This window comes from Phalacrocorax carbo, chromosome 17 (genome assembly GCF_963921805.1).
Source record: "Phalacrocorax carbo chromosome 17, bPhaCar2.1, whole genome shotgun sequence".
In the NCBI taxonomy this organism is placed as follows: domain Eukaryota; kingdom Metazoa; phylum Chordata; class Aves; order Suliformes; family Phalacrocoracidae; genus Phalacrocorax; species Phalacrocorax carbo.
This window is the reverse complement of record NC_087529.1, coordinates 1525920-1548195: the sequence shown is the minus strand read 5'-3', so window position 1 is coordinate 1548195 and position 22276 is coordinate 1525920. Positions and strand designations below refer to the sequence as shown.

The window sequence follows — 22276 nt, the reverse complement described above, 5'->3', positions numbered from 1 at the left end:
GGAGCAGGGAGATGCAGCCGGCGGATGCAGGACCGCAGTGCGGGCTGGCGGCCGGGCAGCGCTGCTCGGCCGCGGTGAGCCGACGCGGCTGCGGTGTCTCCTCTGCGCCGTCCTGCGGAGCTGCTCGGGCGCGGGGGGCGAGATGCTGCGCTGGGAGACCGTGGCGGCGAGGTGTAGCTCTGCAATAATTAAACAGCTAACGGCGGGCTGGCGAAGCGCTGTCTGCTGCCATCCTTCCCCAGCGGCTGCGGGCTCAGGTGGGGGTGCAGCGGAGACAAAGGCCCTGGTGCTTTGTCACAGCTGGCTGCCGTGTTCAGCCTCACTCCCTGCCCCAAGCCACGTCCTTCCCCCTCAAAAACATCCTCTGGTGTCTCTGCTGTGGTGACCGAGGGGTGACAGACACCCCATGCCTTTGCACCACCTGAACAGGCAGCACAGATGTGACCGAGTCCACCCGAAGGTGCTCAGGGAGGTGGTGAAGCAGGCAGGTGCTGCCCGAGTCCCCCGTGACAAGGCCATCCTGGGGCCAGGCCTCAGGGCAACCGGCCACATCCTCCTACCACTGTCTGCATCGTGCTGTCACGTAACCAGCAACAAACCAGAGGCAAAGAACTCACAGGCGTCAGAACCGCTCACTTCTGCTGGTTGGGTTTAACCTGCGGGGGCTCCCAGGCCTGTTCCCAGCTGAGTGAGCACAGAAGGCGTTTCTGTCCCGTCCCCAGACTGACATCGCGCCGCCCCGCTGCTCCCAGTGCTGTGCAAGCAGGGAGCAAATTCAGACCTTTCATCCAGTTCCTCTCCGTTCCCAGCTATATTGCATTGCACCCCCAAGGCAAGCTGTGGTTAGGGACACCCTGCGAGCACAGCCCAGGGCACGACCCCTCTGGGCCACAGGCCGAGCCCGGCCTGCCCCAGAGCAGTCAAGCAGGACACCTGCAATTGTAACACTAAGTATTTCCATGTGCTTCTGGAAAACATCAGAGCCAAAAACGTAGCGACAAGCTTTTCTTGTTCATGAAGGCACTTTGTACAGAGGGGAAGACAGAAGTCTCCCAATGCACGCAGGCTGAACCAGCAGACATTTCATTCCTGAAATGAACACCAGCCCTGGCACTGCCAGAGAGACAAGAGGATTTTCTAGACCCCGACCAGACCCAGGAAGGTCGGCTTAATAGCTTTCACTAGGAATATTAAAACCACAGATGCTTGGGGTACAACAGCTGCAGAAGCTGTGCTCTCTGCAGACAATTCCTGTGGCCGAGCCGTTTTGAACAGCCATTCAAGTCCCTGAAAGCACCTCACACAGACAGCAGCGTCACCCTCCTGTCTTCAAACCCTTCATCGCCATACCCGTGCACTCACGCGTACAACAAAGCTGCAAAGAACCAGGGAGGTAACACAGAACTGTTTAGCCTGGCCCTGTGTGAGTGCCACAGAGCAGCACAGCAAGCTCATGAGCGCGCTTTGGCCCCTCTGGAGGGCACGGAAACACAGGCACGCTTCACCAAAATGGCAGGCTGCTCACAGCTCGCTGGAGTCCCATTTCTTAGAGACTGTTGTCAAACAGCCCCAGTCTGTGGGGACTCGGCCTGTCCCTGTCCGTGGCGGAAGAGGTCCAGGAAGTCCAGGTAGGCCTTCTTCTGCGGGGCAGCCGTGGGGACGAAGTGCCCGCCGGGGTGGGTGAGGACGACTGGCTCCACGAAGTGCTGGGCCAGCTCCCTGCTGAGCGGGGCAGCAATGACGGTGTCAGTGTCACCCATGACGTGCAGCGTGGGCAGGGCGATGGGCTCCCGGTAGAAGTGGCCGTGGGACGGGGCGCGGCTGGTGAAGCCGGCCACCAGGATGGCGAAGGCCACGGGGAAGCGGGGGTCGCCCCGGGCCCGCAGGGCGCACACCATGGCGGCCAGCGCCGCGCCCTGGCTGAAGCCCAGCAGCCCGTCAAAGGGGCCGTGCTCCGCCAGGGCCGCCGCCACCGCCGATAGCGACTCCTCCAGACCCGCCGGCGCCGCCGCTGCCTCCCCCGCCTCAAAGGTGCCGGGCCCGGAGAACCACCAGCCGCGGGGAGGGTCGTCCCCGTCCCCGTCCCCGTCCTCGCCGCCGGGCACGGGGTGCGGGGCGCTGACCGCCACCAGCTCCGCGCGGCCGCGCAGGGCCTTGCGCAGCGCCCCGGTGCGCTGGCGGAAGCGGCGCTCGCTCTGCCGGTAACCGTGCAGACCCAGCAGCCGCAGCGGCCGCCCCTCCGACATGGCGCCCGCCACCACCGGAAGCGGAGAGCGCCGCTTCCGCCTAACGGCCCCTCCCTTCCTGCCGAAACAGGTGACGTTCATTGGACGGCGCGGCCAGAGGGGCGGTGCCACCCGGCGCTCAGGCGGCAGCGCTCCCCCTAGCGGCGGGAGGACACGGCGCGGGGACCCGGACACGCGGCATCACGGGTGGAGACGGGACGGGACCCAACCCCACCCCCGGTGCTACCGGGTGCTGCCAGGAGCTGAGCCCGCAGCGCGGCCTGGCCTTGCAGGGTAACACCCCTCCGCGGGCAGCCAGGACGGTCCTTGCGGGCAGCGGGGTTGTCGCCGGGGTACGGGGGTGCGTCCCAACTATTCCAGTGCCGGTAATGGGAGGCCCCGGCGGTGCTTACCCTCGGGGGGCCGGGGCCAGAGCCCGTGCCGTGTCCCGGAGCATGGTGAGGGCTGGGCGGGGTGCGGGCTGCGCTCACGGAGGTGCTGGGCCCCCAATGCTCAGGCTCTCCTCCACCGGGGTGGGGGGCGCAGGTGGATTCTCCTGCAGCAGAAAGAGGAGGGTCAGGGTGGGGCCCCCGCCTGGCCTGTGATGAGCCTGTCCGTGCTCAGCTCACAGCACCCCCCAGGGCACGGCTGGGAAGAGCCCCCCTCCCCGGGAGCCGCGGGACCAGGCTGGCGCTTGTCCCAGCCAGGGCTGGGGGGAGCTCGGGTGTCCCCGCGCCGCCTCACCGGGCTGGCACCAGCCCCGTTATGTTCACCGGGAACGAAGCCACAGGGTGGCGCTTTTGGCACGCAGCAGCAGGCACTGTACGGCACCTTATGGCACCCTACGGCACCGGGCACCGTACAGCACCGCACGCCCTACGGCACCCCGTGCCACTGCTCCCACCACCCGTCCCCCCACACCCTGCATGGCCACCAAGAGCAAAGGGACAGAGCAGGGACCCACTGCCCCGGTGACACCCTGCCGCCCTGGTGACGCTGCCCACCTGGGCTGGCCGGCCGTGGGACGGGGGCCGTGTGCCAGCGTGGTTCACCGTCCACGGCCCCAGGGACTGGCTGGCGTAGAAGTCCATGGGGTAAGGCTGCTGCCACTCGATGTCCTGGAGAGCCACCGCAGCCTGCGAGGGGACAAGGAGCCGAGTCCTGAGCGCTGCCTGCCGTGGGTAGCCAGCGGCACTGGGAAAGGTCCCAGCGCGGTGCCTTGATGTGCGGAGCCGGGCACTGCAGGAGGGAGGCTTGCACCACCGGGAATCCCGCTGGTTTCACAAGAGATCGGAAATCCCCGCGGCACAGCTGGACTGTGCATGGAGCACAGATGGGCAGAAGAGGGGACGCTGCCCACCCACAGGGACGTCCCTGTCCTGGCAGCTTGCAGCACCACAGCTCTGCAGCGGGCTGCAGGGTGCCACCCCAAACCAGGGCTGGTCCCCCCAAAACAGGAGGGTGTGCTTACCTCGTACGGTGTCAGCAGTGGCTTGCTGAAGGCTTCTCCCCAGTCGATGGAGAGCCGGGGACAGGCTACCTGCACCCACCTGGAAGGGAAACACGTGGCAACAGATGGGGATGAGGATTTTGGGAAGAACAAGCCGCAATGAAGTGCCATAGCAGCCCCCCAGGGAAGGGAGTGGAGCAGGCAGGGAGCGAGGTCCCCACTGAGCCAGAGCCACCCTTGTGGGGACAGTCATGTCCCCAGTGCCCAGCCACCTGCCACCTTTGTCCCCTCCCTACCCGATGGGGTGCACAGTGCCAGCTCCTGCCCAGGTGACAGCCGGACAGATGCAGCAGGGACGGCTTCCAGCAGGAATTGGAGGCCTGGACAGGGATGGGGCACCCAGGGGGCCCCGGCATGGGGGGCTGGGGGAGGGTCAGCAGCACTCACGCGTCCACGTCAGGGAAGAGCTGCAGCTTGCTGGGGAAGATCTCGGACAGCAGCACCCGCACAAAGGGCCGGCCCAGGGCGCGGAGACGCGACTCCAGGTGCTGCAGGGAGAAAAAGCACCTGGGGGCGTTAGGGGAGCCCAGACAGATACCCCTGGCAAGCCCCACAAACCCTGCCCACAGCCCCTTCCTGGCCATCAGATCCTCTGTGGGTCCCAGCTCTGCCCCACAGCCACAGCCCCATGGCGGTCACGGGCAAGGCAGTGACAAGGACCACGGCCATGGCTCTGGCTCGTGCCTGGCTCTCCCCAGCGCGTACCTCAGCCTAATGAAGTAATTACCACTCAATGACAACAATCTGTTCTCGTTAGCAGCTGCCTTCCCTGAGATGCCCGCCTGCCACGGCTGGCTACGGCCAGAGGCTGCAGAAGGAGGAGAGGGGCCCAGGAAGGGCCAGGGATGTCCTTGTCCTCCTCCGCAGCTCCCTGAGGCCACAGTGGGACAGTGGCTGCCAGGACCTCGCTGCCCTGCTCTGCCCGCCGGTCCTTTTGCTGCCCCAAATCTCACCTGTGGCTCCCCCAGAATTTCTGTGTGTAAGCGGCACCACCGTTCTCAGGGCACCCCACTCCCATGGGGCAGGACACTGTGGTCCTGCTCCCCTTGCCTGGCCCGGGTGCAGAAAGCGCCAGCACGGTGGCTGAGCAGGGATGGCAAACCGGATCGGAAGTTCATCCAATTAAAACAAACCCAGGGAATTAATTGCCAAGCTGCCCATGCGGGGGGGTCTCCGAGGCTGGCCAGCTCTCCCCAGTCAGGGGCAGGTTTAACGAGCCCTTGTCTGGCCTCCCTCATCCGCTGCTAATTGCCCTGCCTGCTTGGTTTGAGGGCGTGCAGACCCCGGCCAGTGGCAAACGATGGGCCACCGGCGCTGCCGGTTCCACCCTCACCCCAGCAGTGAGGCTGCTGTGCCGACGGTGCCATCGGTTACCGGTCCCCCTACCCGCCCAGAGGCAGCACCCAGTGCCCAGGCAGGGGCCATAGGGAGGGGGCAGGTACCTGCAGGATGCTTGGGGAGCCCTGTCGCCCCAACGTGCCCAAGATGAGCCCCCAGCAGCGGGCGCTGGCAGCGGTGCGGATGGCGTCCTGCCGGGCACAGCGCATGCGCTCGTGGCCGTAGTGCTCCTGGGAGAAGACCTTGCTGTAGGGATCGTACCTGCGAAGCAGAGCCAGGCTCACATGTGCCCCAGCACCCTGCCCCCCAAACGATGGCCCTCCCTCGTTAGCACTAATTGCCTCCCACAGCGTATCTCCCCTCCAGCCCAGCTGGCTCCTGAGGGCACAGAGAGGGGACAAGGACAGGGAGAAGGCGAGTGTCCCGCTGCAACAGCCCAACACCCGGCACAGCCTGGGCCGCGTGCTCAGCTCCATGCTCGGCTCCCCCCATCCCGGCTCATCAATTATGAAGAAATCTTTGATTTGTTGCTTTGTTTGACGAGGAGAATTTTAATCAAATCCCGCTCGGGTTTCGGCAGCTTCCCCAGCGCCATAAACCTGACGCGCGCCTCCCGTTAGTAACAAACGACCTACTAAGAAATTCAGATTTCACCAAATGGGCCCAGCCTTTTGCTCTTGATATTTCATCTGCTTTCAGCGGCCTCATCATCGCGCTTTATGGCCTCTGCCTGCAGCAGCCGGGCTTTAATGGCTGCACCTCCATGAGCTTTCACAGGTACTTGTCAAAATGTTTATATTCAGCTGGAGTAAATGGCTGGCGTTCGTCTCCCCGCCCCACCTCCTCACCCACCCCATCGCCCCTCGCCTGCTTGTGCCCGCTGCAGGCAGCTGCCTGCCCAGCCGTGGGGTGGGGGGTGCTCCCAGGGTGCATGGTGGGGACAGCTGGTCCCCGGTGTGCTGGGGGAGCTGGGGTGCTCCCCACTGCGGGGCTGTTGGGGACCAGAACGGGTGCCCGCAAGCTGCCCATACTTATAGGCAGGTACCCCCAGGTTGCCCGTACCTGTAGGCAGGTATCCCCGGGTTGGCAATCATGATGGACTCCAAGTGGAAGCGCCCGTCGCCCAAATACCTGCCGACAGGGGAGGGAGAGCTACGGCACATGGGAAACGGCGGCACGCATCCATGTGCCTGCCAGCCTCCCAAGCCGCAGTGTGCAGAGATGCCAGGAGCTCCTGCGCTGGGACCCGGGAGCAACAGGCACAGCCAGGGCTCCCCGACTCCCTGCAGCCCCCTGGCACGCCAGGGAGGGAGAGGTGACTTGCTCGGCACGAGGAGGGATGCCCACGCCAGTGTGGAGCGGCTGGGAGCTGCTCCATCTCAACGGCTGGTTCTAGACGTTGCTGCTTCCATTTCTAATCGGATTTCAAGTCAGCAATTACATTTCAAAGCCTTTCATTCAGCTGCCCTAATGGAGTGAGGGCTTGGAAAATGAATTCAGACGTAAAACTTGACTAGATTTTGCCCTTAATTGGAGAATGACATTTTGGGAGATCAAAGCTAATTTGTCTGCAAAAGTTAGCCCCAGAGACGGGCAAAAGAAGAAAATAATAACGTGGGGAGGACACAGGTACACCGGCTGCGTGCACCTGCATGAGCAGCCGGTCGGTACCGCACCGTGGCTCCTCCAGCAGTGGGAAGGACTCACTCACGCCAATGTGGTGCTGGCCCAGCCACCCGTACCCGCTCCCTTGAGGAGAGAAGGAAAGCAGCACCTCTCCCCCAGCCCCAGTACGGCTCAGGGCAAAGGCAGAGCCCTGGCAATCGTTAGCCCGGCTCCCCGCATGGCCGAGCTTGGAAAGGCACCAGTGCTGTTGGCTCCTGGCAAGGCGGGTGAGAAGGGGCTCAACGGGGCCCAAACCTGCACCTGGGCTCCCCGGCTCCCCCCAAGGGTGGGGTCCTTGTATTTATTTATTCTGCAGCACACTGTATTCACAGTACATTAAGCATTTCCATTACCTAAAATAATTAGGTGATAGGAAGTGAAGTGCTCCCTCTAATTTGCTGTCCTTAAATAAAATTAATGTTGCTGTGATGTTGGGCCCCGGCCATTTGTCTTTTCCAATTATCCACCCGCCCTTCCATCTATTATCTATTCTGATATACGACTCAATTATTTCCTCTGTGCTACGAGCACACGCCACTCCAAGCAGTGCAGGGACCTGGAGGGGGCCCGCCCCAGCCCGCGGACATCCCCCCGCTGCCCCCCAGAACCACCCCACGGCCAGGCAGGGGGGTACAGGCAGGGCGGGCCGCCTGGGCCAGGCAGGAGGGTCCTGGAAGATCCTGGGTACTTACACGATGGCGTCCGTGTCCTGGCTGAGCCGGGGTGACGTGCAGCCCAGGATCTCCCCTGGGGACAGCGGCTTGCACTGGGGCACACACACCTTGTACTGGGAGCGCAGCTCCTGCGATGCCGCCTGGGGGAGACGTGGGGTCAGCCAGCCAGCAGCGACAGAGCATGGCACAGCGGCCGCTGGTCCCCAGCACTGCTGGGGACACTGGTCCCAGCTCCACGGGGCACCAGCGGCAATGGCTGTGCTGTTGTGCCCTGGCATGGCACCAGCGAGGGGAGTCGGTCTGCTCAGGGCATCACAGAAGGTAACGGCCCCGCACAGCTGAGATGCTCAGCGAGGCTCAACCAACATATCAATTAAAAGACAAGAGAAGATGCTTAATGCTTCGATAGCCTCGTGTTTAGATAGACATGGCTCAAGAGGCTCATTCATCCCGTCCCGTCCTGCCCAGCTGGCCATTCAGGGGAAGACAGACAGACCTGCTGGAGCTTCCCCTGCCGCTGCCAGCACTGCATCAAAATGCCAAGTGCTCCACCGCCTGCCCTGACATTTACAGAGCAGCTCCCAGGGGAGCCAGGGAGGGGTGCCGCCATGAAACATTGATCAGAGTTATTATAAAGTACTTGATCAACATTACGGCAGCAGCATATTATCGCAGCTGTTCCCCTCGTCAGAGGAGAACTGTCACCACCAGCACCCCAGGGCAGCTGCTCCGGCCCCGGAGCCAGGGCAGGGTGGGGGGAAGCACAAGCCCCGTCCCGCACCCCGCACTGCCGGGGCCCCCATCTCACCTGCACTGTGGAGACGAACTGGATGGTGCTGACGAGGGCCAGGGAGGTGCCTGCTGCGAAGTTGAAGCGAATGGTCTCGAGGAAATGGGACGTGTCGATCTTTATGTCCACAAACACATAGAGCATCTTCAGCCCCTGCGTGGCGTCGATGGGAACTGGTGAGAGGAAGAGAGAGGGTGTGAGTGCAGGGTACACCCAGGGCCCTGGCAAGGCCCCGTCACTGCCACCTGCAGCCTGTGGAGAAAGCACGTTGGTGGGGCTCCCTGCATCCCAGCTGCCTCAGTGTGGGCAGGCCAGGATGGGCTGTGCCACCCCTCTGCCCGTGCTGGCACCCCAGGCACCCCGGGCAGGGGGTGCAGATGGGAGCCACGGAGAGCACCCACTCGTTTCTCTCCGGATAATGGCAGCCTGGGGAATCAATGAACACAAATCTAATTACCCCCGGTGCTAAGAAGCCTGTGTCACCACGATTAAGTGAATAATTAAAGTACACAGAGTCTGCATCGATCCACAGCTCGGCATTCACTTCCCATTTTGGTGCTCTTCACCTGATCACAATTAAGTGCAAATTACTCCCTCCCGCGGGGCACGTGGGGCCAGGAGGGAGAGGGCAAGCGCCTGCGTGCTGCGCCAGGATGCGCCCCGCCATCGGCCACGGGGCTCCCCGCGAAGGCGGCTGCACTGAGCTGGCGCCGGGAGCACCGTGGGCAGCCTGAAAGGAGCTCAGCACCCTCTCAGCACCCCAGGGTGCCCTGCGACCCATCCAGCCCAGCGCAGGCAAGGACCACACAGCCGCAGGCAGCAGATAGCGGCTGGGCTGGCGACAGGCCGCCTGGCAGCGCCTGCCTGTCCCTGCAGGCAGCAGTTCCAGACGACGTAGCTCCCGACCCCTGGAGCAGCCCGGCTCTTGCACTGGTGCACGCCTGAGCACTGCTGAACATGGCCCCTTCCTCCCCTTCCCGCTGTTCATTCATGTAATAGCAGGCTACAAACCAGGGGTTTTATACTCTCTGTTCCAGTGGTGCCCATAACCCTCCTTCAGTAACAAAGCACCTAGCACAGATATTTATCACCATGAACGCTCCCGCTGACGTGGCTTTCGGGACGCAGTTCTCAAGCAGAGAGTCAGTATTTCATACAGAGCCCGATGCAATTCTTCAAACCCATTTATATGGCCCCATAAATGTCCAGGCAGGCTGCTGGGTGCTGGGAGCGCGGTGGCAGCAGCGATGCACGTGCCTGCCGCTCGCTACAGCAATTCTGCCGATCCACCTTAAAACCCGGAGCGTCTTATTGTTATTTTTGGGCTGATTCCATCCTGGGTGGACTTCAAAGTTAGCAGCATCTGGGACAGCAGCGCAGTTTCCATGGCAACTGGATCCAGAGTACCGTCCGCCTGGGGAGCACACAGCCTCCTCCTCCCTTCCCTTCCCCGCCCAGCCTGCACTGCATCCACAAAGCCGCCTTCCCCGGCCCCGCGCCAGCCCCTGGGTGAGCGGGACCCCCAGGCCATCACTCCCCATCGCCGCTGCTCCCAACTTCCCCCAAAGCCCATCGCTGTGGGGCGGGGGGCGAGTGCAGCCCTGTCCCCATCGGCAGGTCCTGAGTGAGCGGTGTCCTGCCAAGCCACGGCCTTGCTGCTCTGCTCTTGGGCACGGCGCTGTGATTTGGGTGCTGCGGCAGCGCGTGGCTGAGCAGGACAAGCACGCCCTGCTGCCCTCAAAATCCTGCCTGTGGGCAGCCGCCCAGCCCGGCCCCGTCCAAAGCCAGCAACCGAGGCTGGAGAACAGAAATCCCTTTGGGAAGGGATTAGCCTTTGGCACTAAGTCTCTGAGCCGGCGTCAAGCGGAGCAGGGAGCCGCTCGGCACGGCACAGTGGTGGTGGTGCAGCCTCCGCATTGCCACGCGCGGCTGCCTCAGCAGCACCCTGGGGCCAGGTGTCACCTACTCAGGCAGCTGTGTCCGTAGTGCACCAAGAAGTCAGCGCCGAGGGCCCGGGCCGTGTAGTCATCCACGCAGCACGCGCCGTAGGTCACGTCGCCCATCACCACCGCCTCCGCGTCCGTGAACCTGCGGGGAGGCACAACAGCGAGGGTCACGGCTGGCTGCTGTCAGCACAGCCCACGTCCTGCCCCGCAGCCCTGTGGCATGCCACTACCGGGCGACCCCGCACTGCCACCGAGCCCCTCGCCACGCGCCAAAGAGGATGAGCACTGGCTACTCTCCGAGATGTCAACATGATTAAGCTGGAGAGCAGTAATCCGCCTCTTCAATTGGGTAAAGCTGTTTGCAATTCAGCGGATTATCCGCTCATCAAACAATACGCTGCCAGCTTCCTAATGCTCCAGTGGGGAGAGGAGCAGAGGGAGACCTGGCGCAGCGCAGTGCTGCTGCTCCCGCCAGCCAGCCCCGGGGAGCAGAGCCACCAGGACGGGCAGAACAGCTACCCTGGCATCCCCAGCCATGCCAGCCAGGCTGGTCGAGCCACCATCCCACTGCGCCTGGGCACCGCGCGAGCCAGTGCACCCCAGCCCACAGCCGGCTGTGTCACCCGTGGGTGCCAGTTTGGCCAAGCTGGGTGTGCTCCAGGAGCAGCTGGTGCTTAGGTGGCACTTGGCGAGGAAGAGCACCGAGCAAATGCTGGCGCTGCCCCTCATCCCTGCTCCGGCATCCCGGTGCTCCAGCCCAAGCCTACCCGGCACCCACCCGCCAGCGGAGGGGCGCACACCGGCACCACGTGGCAAAGCCGGGACTCCGGCATGATTTAAAGACGCCACCTTTCTGGGTATTTTATTGCACCATTTCAGGGGATTATTAGCTTGGCTGCCTTCCCGGGGAGCTGCCGTGGTAGGTTACTGATGAAAGCAGGTATCGCGATGACAAAGCCCCATGCCTGGAGGGGCTGCTTAAACCAGATGCTAATTCCTTATTTACGCTGAGGTTGCATCCACGGCTGTAGCTTGGTGCCAGTGGGGTCCCCGCCTGCCGCTGGCATGGGGCTGGGGCAAAGGGGGCGGGGAAGGTGGGTGCCCTGGCACAGCACCCGGTGCTGGCTGGGGGCCAGGGTCCCGCGCACTCCCACCCGACCGCCAGGCAGGGAGCGTTATGTCGGCGGCAAGAATAGAAATGGTGGGCAGAGATGGGCAGATGGCAGAAGGTGGAGAAATGGTGGAGCGTGCTGAATATTAACAGCTCTGGCCCATCCATCAGCGCCCGGGGAGGGGGACAGGGGAGCAGCTCTGCTGGAGCATCCCCGGAGAGGGGGCAAAGTCATCCCCACCTCCCACATCCAGCCCAGGCACCTCCCACTCCCTGCAGCGTCCCAAGGGCTGGGGATGCAGTTGGGAACCATCAGAAGATGGACCAAATCCTGCCAGCACCCAAATCCTGTGGTCCTTCACTGCCAGCATGGCCTAGACAGGAGGATGGCTCCTCTGCTGCCTGCATGGCCACGCCGTGGGGCTGGGGGCTGCCGGCGAAGGTTCAAGAATGCTCTTCCCCACCCCCCCCGAGCCCCCAGCCCCCTCCTCTAATGAGAGGTGATGAAATGAACATGAATCAGACTCCACACATCTCAGCAAAAGTGGAAAATTATTCAGCTCCTTAAGATTCAGGACGGGGAGGTCTGACTCAGAGCGGCAGCCAGCACCGCTTAATTTTTTATAGATTAAAATGTATGCAAATTGGCCCAAACCCCAGAGAAAGTCCCTGGGGGTGAAGAGCAAGAAAGTGAAATAGCAACAGTGGAGGGAGGAGAGCAGAGGCTGGCGGAGGCGCCCATGGCCCCTGCCCAGCGTGCGGGGCTGCAGCCGGGAGGCTGCCCTCCCGTGAGCAGGGAGAGATGGGGCTGAGCCCTCGGCCACAGGGAACTGTCCTGCTCCGGCTGCAGGGAGCGGAGCCAAGGCTGAGCAAGGAGCAAAGAGGCCGTGGGACAATGCCTGGTGAAGAGGGAGCCCAATGGTGCTGCCATCACAGCTAGTGAGGCTGGAAGGGTGCTGGCAGGAGAGGTGCACGTGCCGGGGTCACCCACGCCAGCCGGGCTGGACGGTCGAGCGGAGCAGTGATCATCTCCTGAGACAAATCAAAAGCAAGTGCGGGGGCCTCCCCTTGATGTTTTAATCAGTTCGGTGTTGCCGGAGCCTTTCATCAAACTACAGAGGAAGGAAACGTCAATTAGCAGCCACCTGCCTCTGACGCGGGCCGGGGAGCTGCTCACCAACCAGACCGGACTGGGATGCGGGCGAGGGGCAGCCATGGCAGCGTCCTTGAGGCGTTTCGTGTCCCCGCAGATCGCCGCGGCCACGGACGGGTCCCAGCGGTGTGCCAGCAGAGAGGACGCGGTGACGGGGCTGTCCCCACCCAGCGCCGAGCAACTCACTACAGCTTGGAGCTCATGAATATTGAACACGTGGGGAGGTTATTCATCTTTTACGTCCCGCAAACCCCAGCTCATTCTGAAAAACCGCCCGGCCTTAGCATTTTTCTCATCTCCCCCTAATTCATTATCTCCTCCTTTAAACAGATGGCTCCTGAAATCCCATTTATAAAGCGCCATGCTCAGCGCTGGCAGGATGAGCGCCCGGGCAGGCCAGGTCCCAGCCCCGATCCTAACTGCGGGGACCCCTGGAGCCTCCCAGCCCTGACCTTCCCTGGCCAGAGCGGGACGGATCTGACAGCAACCCGGTGACAAGTTTGGGGGCTGAAAACACTGGGCCAGATAGGCACACATGGGGCCAGCAAGCCCCCAGGCATGGGGCAGCCAGTGCCCGTTACCCAAGTGCAGGCGTCGAGCTGGAGCAGCCCTGATTTATCCTGGCTGCTTGGCAAATAAATGAGAGCATTTGCTGCCGGCAGGAGTGCAGGGTCCCCTGACATCTTGGCAGTGTGTGAGTGATACTGTGCTGGTCCTCACCCCATGAAGCAGAGCTGCTGTCCCTGGCAGAGAGGAGTCCTCAGCCCCAGCATGTCCGTGGTGCCTGGCTCCAGCAGCCCTGGGCAGGCAGGGGACTGCAGGGACTGAGCTGGAAGCAGCTGATCTTGGCACCGTGATGGAGCCAGCACCAAGATGCTGGGCCACCTGCATGACCCACTGGGTATGGGGATGTGGAGCAGGCTGCTCCTTGCTTCACAGTCACCTGCCTTGCCTGTGCGTGGCCCTTCAGAGTACAGTCGCACTGTAGCGTGGTGTCACCTCCCTGCTGGGAAGCGCCTGGGGTCAAGCAAGAGGATTATGCCCTGTAAATACCCCATACCTTGTCCCTCAGGGGAAAGGCAGAGCTCCACGATCACCCCACAAACCCTACACCCAGTGTGGCCACCCAAGCCCAGGCCGTCTCAGGGACTGGTGCCAGTGGGTGCTGCTGTCCCAGGGCTGAGCGCTGCCCCAGCTGAGAACAATGTGCTTAATTAGCGGAGAAGTCTGCCACCAAGCCCCATTACCAGACTCCCAACTTCATTAGCGCAGGAAGGCTGCACGTAATTAAAATAATGAGTTTGCAATTTTACTGCAAATGGCACTGGAAGAGCCCCGCTGCAGCTGGGCAACCGCTGCTCAAGGGCAGCGCAGGGCCCCGCAGAGCATCTGCAAGGGGGTCAGGACGGGGAGAGTGTGTGTCCCTGCGATCCCCCCAGGAGCAGCCACCTCCAGCCAGGTCCCTACCTCGGAGGAACCTCTCCCTCCATCCTCACTAGAGGTACCGGGGCCAACCCCACTCTCCTGAGGGTCACATCCTGGGGGTACCCCAGATTTGCTGGCCTTGCAGCTACAAGAAAAGCCCCAAAGTAAGGCAAACCAAGGGCACAGCGCACGGCAAAGCCACCGCAGCCATCCTGCACCCAATGGTGACTGTCCCCTCTTCCTCACAGCTGGGCCATGGTGCTGCCCATCGGTGCCAGCTCCCTGGGCTCTGTGGGGACAAAAGGAGGTGGCACAGGGCACGTGGTGGTGGGCACTGCACCCTCGCTGGCACGTCCCAGCGCTGGGAGATGACAGCCCTACAGACCCCCACACACTCCTCCCTGCCCCGTCCCTCCTCACATCGCCACTGCCTGGGCCGAGGTTTTAAACATCTCTAGTGAAGTGAGAACTTCATTCTCCCTAATGATGCTGTTGTGCGGTTAATGACGGTGATTAAATTCCCCTGCACAGCGTGCTGCACCGCACTGCCAGCACCTCTGGGATGCGCTTAAAGGACAAGGGGAGAAGGGAAGGCAGAGCTACGGCACTGTGAGCTGAGGCTGGATCCTGACTTTTGTTAGTGTCCCAGGATGGCCCTTTGGGATCTCCTGGTGATGCCACCGGCTTCGCCATGGTGCTCAGCGCCACATTGCTCAGTGGCACATCATGGACCTGCAGGGCCCAGTGCCCTTGTCCTGCCCACCTGCCAGCCCCAGGAGGGGACAGCCTTTGTGGCACCGGGGACCTGCCGAGCACACCACCTTTCAGGGGCTTTTTGTCCTCGCTATCGCAGCCACTGGCCATGGTGGGGCCATAGTGGGACATTTCAAGCCATGCCAGAGCTGCCGGGCTGTGTGCACAACTAACTCTTTGCTGCTCAACCAGAGACGACTCAAGACCCCCTGTCACTCTGAAATGCCCCTGTATGCTGCTGGGCACACCTCAGCACAGTCACCGGGACACTCTGCGCACCCCCAGTACTGCCTGGGGGATGCTCAAAAGCCATGGGGCTGTTGGGAGGTGCTAAGGCCGTGGCAGGACAGCCCGTGCAGGCATTAGGATGCCCCTCGCCCCCCCCCCCCCCGCCATCATCTGTCCCCACTGCCGAGCCACGGCTGATTAGCAGGAGCCACTCGCCCCGTCGCGGCGAGGAGAGATGGAGGGATTAGCAGCTGTGAAGCCTGACAGCCGACTTTATTAACAAGGAATCAAAAGCCCAGCTGAGAGCCCAGCTGATCCGTCTGCTCCAACCCCGGCGGGGGGAGAGGAGGGGTCCACTCCCGGCTGTGCGCCCCCCCCCCCCAAGCCGGTGGTGCAGAGGGCACCACTACCGCCTCCCCAGCATGACGGTGGGTGGGCTGGGGGGCTGCCCCCCTCCCCAAGCCGCGGTCCGAGCTCCCCCCACGCGCCTCTCCCCGCTGCCGCCCCCCAGCACGAGTTACCCTCCGCCAAATTACATCAGCCATGACAAACGGAGCCAATTTGGAAGGTGCCGCGAGAGCGTCGTGATGCGGTTTCAGCAGCCCGCCGCCCCGCCAGCTCAGCAGACCCCAGCCCCACCGCCCCCCCGCAGCCAGCCGCTCGCCCCAGCACAGGTTCGATAATGACAAACCTATTAACGCTAATTAACTGGGCCTCACGCCGGTCAATGTGCAAGTGCGCTCTTGATTTCAAAGGCTCCAGGCTAAGTACCCCACCGGCCTTTCTGCAGGCAGCGGCTGTGACACTTCGGTTACATCTTCATCCCTGCAGCCCCTCGGGGCTTGGCAAGTGCCAGTGCAACATTGGGGAGCCCGCATGAGGCGCTGGGGGCTCCCCACCCCACAGCCCCCTCCCCTCCTTGCCCCTGCCTGTCATCCCTGGGTGCCTGCTCACTCCCACATTGCAGTGGGGGACACAGTGACACCACCATCCCCTTGGCCAGAGACAGACGGACCCACAGAAAGCACCGTGTCTTCTCCAAGCCGCCTGTGCTGTGGCAGCACGAGGCCATATCCCTGCTCTCGGTCCTCCCCAGCACTGCCAGGCCATGGCACAAATATTTTTATTAAAAGGCAGCTCCTGCAGCAGGGATAAATATTCCGCCTGAGCGGCAGCAGACACAGCTCCAGTCGAGCTGGAACACATGGGATGGGCACTGTCTCTCCAGGGGCACCAGCCCCAGGCACAGCTCTGCAGCCGTTGCCAGAGCATGCAGGGGAGGGGGACATCGCCAGCATCCCCAAACCCCAGCTCCCACCAGCAAGGAGGGGGCAGGAGGCTGTAGGCGTGGGCTGGGGAGAGGGGCTGCTCGCTGAGCAGTGCTCCCCGTGGGCGCAGGTATCCCCGGCACACTCAGGCCCTGTGTCCCCTCTGTCCCCAGTTGGAAGGGGACATGCCACCCTGGGGCCAACAGTACCCCGAGCCTCTGTCCCCAGCCTGGCCGCAGCAGCCACTGCCGGAGCACACGGCTGCAGTGATTCCCGTCACGTCGGTGGCTTGTCCGGCCCCAGCGCCGGGTGAGGAGGGCCAGCAGGAGCTGCGGTTCCACATTAATGCCAGCAATGAATATTAATAGGAGGAAGAGGCAGGCACTAATGAGGCCACCTGCCGATCCACACCTCACCTACGGCAATGTAACTGGGTCCCAAGTGTGTCCCTGAGAGAGCGGGGACAGGGCTGGGCTCACTCCTGCCCACAGACACAATCCTCCAGCCAGCAGTGCTGGTACCCGGCACACAGCCATGTCCCCAGGCAGACTCACGGATGGTACCCCGTTCTCTGAGCAAGGGACCGGCAGTGGGGTGTCTCTGGGTGCTGCCTGGTGGCAGCAAGGGACGGATACAGCCCTCCTGCTCAGCCTCGAAGCCATCCCCCATCCAACCCAACCCCATTGCCACTGTCATGTCCCTGCTCTTGGCCAGGCACCCCTGCCCACACAGCACCCAACTCCCACCACCCATCTCCCACCAGCACCGCCCCCCCAGCCCTGCAGAGCACCCAAGGCAGGGAGGGCGAGTCCAGCAGGGATGCCAGCACCCTGGCATGGCATCCACCAGCAGCCCGGCATCCACCAGGAAGTGGGGCTTAAGGTTTCATTCAGATAAAGGAGCCCCTTAATCCGCTGCCTTTGAAGTCGGAGACATGAAAGCGGCTGGGTGCCAAAGCTGGAGTGGAGGCAGCTCCACTTAAAGGGACAAGCCCACGCAGAGCCGCCCGCACTCACACCCATCCCCTGCCCCCCACACCCGTCCCCTGCCCGCGCCCACCTTCCCACTGCTGCCTCGCCCAGCCCAAGCGTGGGGCTGCTGCAGTCCCGTGGGGGAAACAATGGCAAAGCGGGGACAAAGCCCACAGGCACGGCTGCCTACCCACCCGGCACGGTGGCGGCTGCTCGGCTAGCGGCGGCGGGGAGGCGAGCCTGCTCGCCCCAGGAAGGCAGCTTACTAATGAGTGCCACGACCCCGATGGCAGACGAGGCACGCGGTGCTATTAGCACTAATTCACTGTGCGAAAACAGAGAGGGGCTGCGGAGGGGGTGGCCGGATCGGGGAGAAGCTGGCGGGCGGGGAGGGAGGGAGGAAGGGAAGGAGGGAGGGAGGCACGCTCGGCGGTAAGGAGATTACTGCCAATTTCTGCAAGGTGCCTGCATCCCTTGCCGCTGCAAAGCCCAGCTCCTCTCCGGTGCCTCCGACTTCACCTCCCAAGTGGCACAGAAAATCAGGAGAGGAGCTGCAGGGAAGGAGCTGCCCGGCAGGAGCCACTTGCAGACACACCCTCTGGGCCACCATCATCGTCTCAGGTCTCCCCAGCCGAAGAAGGGCTGCTCTCCATGCTGCCCTGAGAGTGGCACAGCCAGACTGTGGCTGCGGGGCAGGACAGGGCTGTGCAGGAGGAGGGCAGGAAACCTGCACAGTGGCCCCGCTGCCAGCTCTCCCCTCACCAGCTGCGATGCTGTGGTGAGCACGCAGGCACCGAGCTGGCGTCAGCCGGTTGTTAACACGGCTGCTCCCCAGCTCCATCACCCCGGCGAGGGCCCCAACATGCTGAGCTTGTCAGCAGCTCCTGGCAGAGTGGTGAGGGGAGGAGAAGCTGAGCAGCGAGGGCTGGGCTGGCGTAGCGCCGGTCCCTGTCCCCAGGGCTGGCAGTGGGTTCCTGTGACCTGCACAAGGCAGCAGCATTACCTGTGCCCGGCCAGGCTGTGGCCAAAGCATCCCTGCGAGGGCAGCTGCGCCGGGCCCCCCCCCACCCGACCTTGGCAGCAGCCCTGTCCAGCGGCCACCCCACCACCTGCAGCAGCCCCAGTCCCCTCATCAGCCCCCGGAGCCGAGTAAGGAAGCACAGAAAAGCCATCATCTTACCGCTCAATGATGTCCACGATGGTGCAGGCAAACATGAGGAGCCCCTCCGGCATCTGCAGGGCCACTGGGAAAGAGAAACGGCCCTGGGGTTAGGACAGGCTGGAGGGGACGCCCCAAAATGGGGACCTGGGCACCAGCCCCTGGAACCAACACTCAAGTGGCAGCCGCAGGAACGACCCTCCCCAAAACAGGCAGAAATTGGCCAAAAGTCCCGGCAGCTCCAGCAGCTGGGGTGCATGTGGTCCTGCCTCAGGCCATATCCATTCTTCCCCCTCACACCCAGCCCCTGCACAGACACCTCATCCCTTTTTGAACCCGCTGACACCACTGGTCTCTCCTGCTTCCCGCAGTAATGAGTTCCAGATTTTAATTATGTGCTGCACAGGAAAAGGTACTTTCTTCTGTTTATTTTAAACCCGCTCCTAATAATGTAAACGCGTGCCCCTGATTCTCCCAGTACAAGAAAGAGTGAATAATCACCCCCTATTCAGCCTCTCCGCATCATTCACAATTCTATATCCCTCTATCATATCCCCCTTCATTCGCCTTTTTTCCAGCTAAAGGATCTAAATCTATTTAATCTCTCCTGTACAGAAGCTGTTCCAAACCTTTGATCGTCCTCGCTGCCCTTCTCCACACCTCCCCTCCCTGCTTCTCTCCCTGTTTCAGGAGGGTGGCCGGCAATGCCACAGCATTGTGCCTAGCAGGAATTCATTCATCAGCGAATGATGTTTCCCAGTTTGCTCCCTCCTCGCAGATGGGAACAATCCCTTTGCCTCACAGCCCAGCTGAGCACCCCAGTGCCTGGGGTACAGCCAGGAGCCCCCTGCAGGACCCCCAGGCTGCCCCAGGGTGGTGGGGAGGAGCAGGGACCATGCTGGGGGAGCAGAATGGAGGAGGTCCCATTAATCCCGTTGTCATTTCACCTCCCAGCTAAGCCATCCCAGCTCCAGCGATATCTACACAAAATCCTTTCCAGATCCCCCTCCAACAGAAATCCCGGCGCTACCACACCCAGCCTGCTGGCCAGTGCGGAGCTGTGTAAAGCCCTGGCCCAAACTGGGCTAATCCCACCCTGCTCCAAGGCACAGGGCCCAAGGAAAGCCCATTTGGGACTGCCCTCTGCCCCGGACTGCCACCAACAAGCCACCCACAAACAGCTTTGCCTCCCCCAGTGACGCATTTTCAGGAGGCAGCTGGGTCACTCTCTGCCAACATGGCACTATGGGAACAGGGGGTGACACACCGGCCCCCCCAAACCCCGCAGCAGGCAGGGCGCAGGCAGGGCTGGCCGCAGCCCGGCAGGAGGCTGCGTTCCCCCAGCAACAAGCCCCTGGCTGGGCTCTGCACATGAAGATTTTTAAATCCCAGCACGGCTGGCTGGCTGATGGGCTCCGCTCCCAGCTCTGAAGCCTAAATCCCAGCCGCATATTTACATTTAATTAGGAGGTGCCAAGCAGCAAAACATGGCAACGAAAGCCGGAGCGGCACGGCTGAGCGGCCTCGCTGCGTTCTGATGGGCAGCCCTGCCTCCCGCACCGCAGCCAGGCTGGCGGGCAGCCCTACAGCCTCCAGCCCCTCAGCCTCACAGCCGGGACCGGCTCAGGCAGCAGCTCCCAGAACGTCCCCCATGGCGCCTGCCAGCCCTGCCAGCTTGGGGGCTGCAGGAGGAGACGTTCTGCCCCCAGCACTACACAACCCCACGAGCAGCCCCTGCCCACGTGCGAAGCGAGGGTGGGGATACTGACAACAACCAGGGACGGAGAGGGAGGCTCCATGCCCTGATGCCTGGAGCTGATCACATGCCAAGAGCTGGCTCAGCCACAGCGGGACACACACACTGGTTAGGGACAGCCCTGGCAGCACCCTGCAGCACCGACTCTGGGACTACCATGGCCACTCCCCACCCCTCCAGGGCTACAGCAAAGCCCCAAAGAAGGCTCAGACCAGGGCATTGTGTGGCCCAGCTCCTCGTCATCCCCTCCAGCCCCCTGGAGCCAGGCGTTGCGGGGCTCCCCCTGCCTCATTCCAACAGCGTGACAGCAAAGCACAGGGAGAGAGGAGAGCAGCAGGGACCTGGCTGGCATCCCAGACACATCTCGCAGGCTGACAGGTCCGCGCAGCTCAACCTGTCCTGTCCGATGTGATTATAATCCAGAGATACAGATCTATTAACCCGCCTCGAGGGGAGGGGCACCATCCCTGCTCAGGCAGCACCGACCCCACGCCCTGGCCCAAGCGGGTTCCATCACCGCCAGGGAGCTCAGTGGCACCAACCCACCACGCCGCAGCCCCAAAACCCCTCGTCTCCGGGGACGGCGCTCACCCTTCTTGGCCTGAGCCTGCCGGATCCGCCAGATGGTCTTGGGGATCTCGAAGTTGTAGTTTCGGGGCAGAGCCTCCGCCGCTTCCCGCAGCTCCGCGTTACCGAGGATCTCCTCGGGAATCTGCTGTGCTGCTCGCCGACCTCGGGCTGCGGGACAAACGAGGTGGCCTAAAGGAGTGACCAGGAGGGCAGCACACGCTGTACCCCACGGGCCACCAGTATCCTCGCTGCCCGCCAGCCACCCCCTGGGACAAGCGGACAGAAGGGGGTGGTTTCCTGTCCTTCATGCTGGGGGCGGGTTGCTGGCGCTTTTTGGGGGGTGGGGAACACGACCCTTTTCTTTGCCTAGAAAGCACCGCTGTAACTATATGAAACCCTATGAGTCGGGCTGGCTCCCCCCAAGCCAGCACTAGGCACAACCTCGCCATGGCTCATCCACAAACACCCTCAGGGGGGGTCCAACCTGCCCCATCAACGGGGATCCCGTTATCCCACCGGGATAAAAAACAAGCAGCGGATGAGCCAGGCCCGTCCCCGGGAGCTTCATCCTGAAGTCGGCCCCCGCCAGCAACCGCCCCCCTACAGCTCGGCGAAGCCAGAGAGCGGCGGGGGAGTGACAGCAGGGGAATTATTCACTATTTCCAGCCCAACACCGGGACTCATGAGCCACCAAACCCTCCCCGCACGGCCCACGGTCGAGCCGCCAAAGGGCCAGCTGGGCCGGGCCGATGGCGGGGGAGGCCGGGACGGTGACTCCGCCACCGTCCCGGCCTCCCCCGCCACCATCCCGGCCTCCCCCTGCCAGGGAATCGAAATAGCGCCCGGTACCGGTACCGGCAACCCGGCCTCAGCCCACCTGCGGCGGGCACCGGGGCCACGCTCCCGCCCCTCACGGACGCCGCCATTGCTCTGGAAGCACGTGAAGGCGGGAAGGCAGCACTAAGCGAACCCCGCGCTAGGCCAGAGCAGTCGCTGGACGAGAGCTCGAGTACGGGAGCCAGCCGCCGGGCCCCGACGGGACGGACGGTGTAACGGGGACCCATGGGTCCCGGCACGGTGCCGTCCGGTCCCTGGGTGTGCAGGGGGCAGTGACAAGCGCTGGGATGTCGGAGCTGCCCCTCCTTACGTCAGGCCGTGGTCCCGCCGCATCCTCCCCCGGTGCTTACAGCCCCCGAGCTGCCGGTCCCACGTTAACACAGGGACGGGGCGGGGGCGCCGGGGCTGTTGCCATGGTGATGGGTTCGTGTGTCCGTCCCCCCCCGCTCCGTGTCGCGGGACAGAAGCCAAGTCCCTGTGAGGCGTGGGGCAGAAGGGACCCGGAGATAGCGGGGACTCCCGGGGGCAGCAGGAGACCGGGGAGGCAGTGGAGACCCCCCGGAAACAACAGCGGTCCCGGTGGGATAATGGGATCCCTGGGGAGGCAGAGGGGACGGTGCGTGAGGGACCGCCCCGGAGGCAGCGGCGTCTCGGTGGGGTGTCGGGACCCCGACGGGGAGTGCGGGGACAGCGGGGACCGGGGGGGAGGAGGGGACAGTAGAGCTGCCGGTGGTGTGTCCGCGACCCCGTTGGGCTATCAGGGACCCGGAGGGGACGGTGAGGGGCAGAGGGCACCGCAGGGGGCGGCAGGGACCCGGCGGAGAGAGGGGCGGCAGGGACGGTGCCGGGGTGGAGCGGGCAGCGGGGACAGCCGGGACCCCGATCCGGTAGCGGGAG

At 63.3% G+C, this 22276-nt stretch overlaps 2 protein-coding genes across 3 annotated transcripts; both read right to left on the bottom strand.

Moving 5' to 3' along the window:
• Positions 1–992: 992 nt before the first annotated feature.
• On the bottom strand, positions 993–2710 carry OVCA2 (OVCA2 serine hydrolase domain containing). The gene is made up of 2 exons (XM_064467605.1): positions 2639–2710; positions 993–2304 (listed from the first exon to the last, which is right to left on the bottom strand). Exons 1-2 carry the CDS (start codon positions 2680–2682, stop codon positions 1560–1562), a joined length of 789 nt encoding a protein of 262 aa, XP_064323675.1. The 5' UTR covers positions 2683–2710; the 3' UTR covers positions 993–1559.
• DPH1 (diphthamide biosynthesis 1) lies at positions 2646–21518 on the bottom strand. Of its 2 annotated transcripts, none has more exons than XM_064467604.1 (12): positions 21420–21518; positions 20564–20710; positions 18238–18301; positions 10169–10290; positions 8221–8375; positions 7431–7552; positions 6136–6204; positions 5178–5334; positions 4123–4223; positions 3697–3775; positions 3230–3361; positions 2646–2781 (listed from the first exon to the last, which is right to left on the bottom strand). In XM_064467604.1, the coding sequence occupies exons 1-12, from the start codon at positions 21466–21468 to the stop codon at positions 2713–2715; spliced, it is 1266 nt and encodes a 421-aa protein (XP_064323674.1). In that variant the 5' UTR covers positions 21469–21518; the 3' UTR covers positions 2646–2712. The 2 variants fall into 2 exon arrangements, with proteins under 2 accessions (XP_064323674.1, XP_064323673.1); XM_064467603.1 differs by having other exon boundaries at positions 20564–20731; positions 21420–21483.
• Positions 21519–22276: the final 758 nt, after the last annotated feature.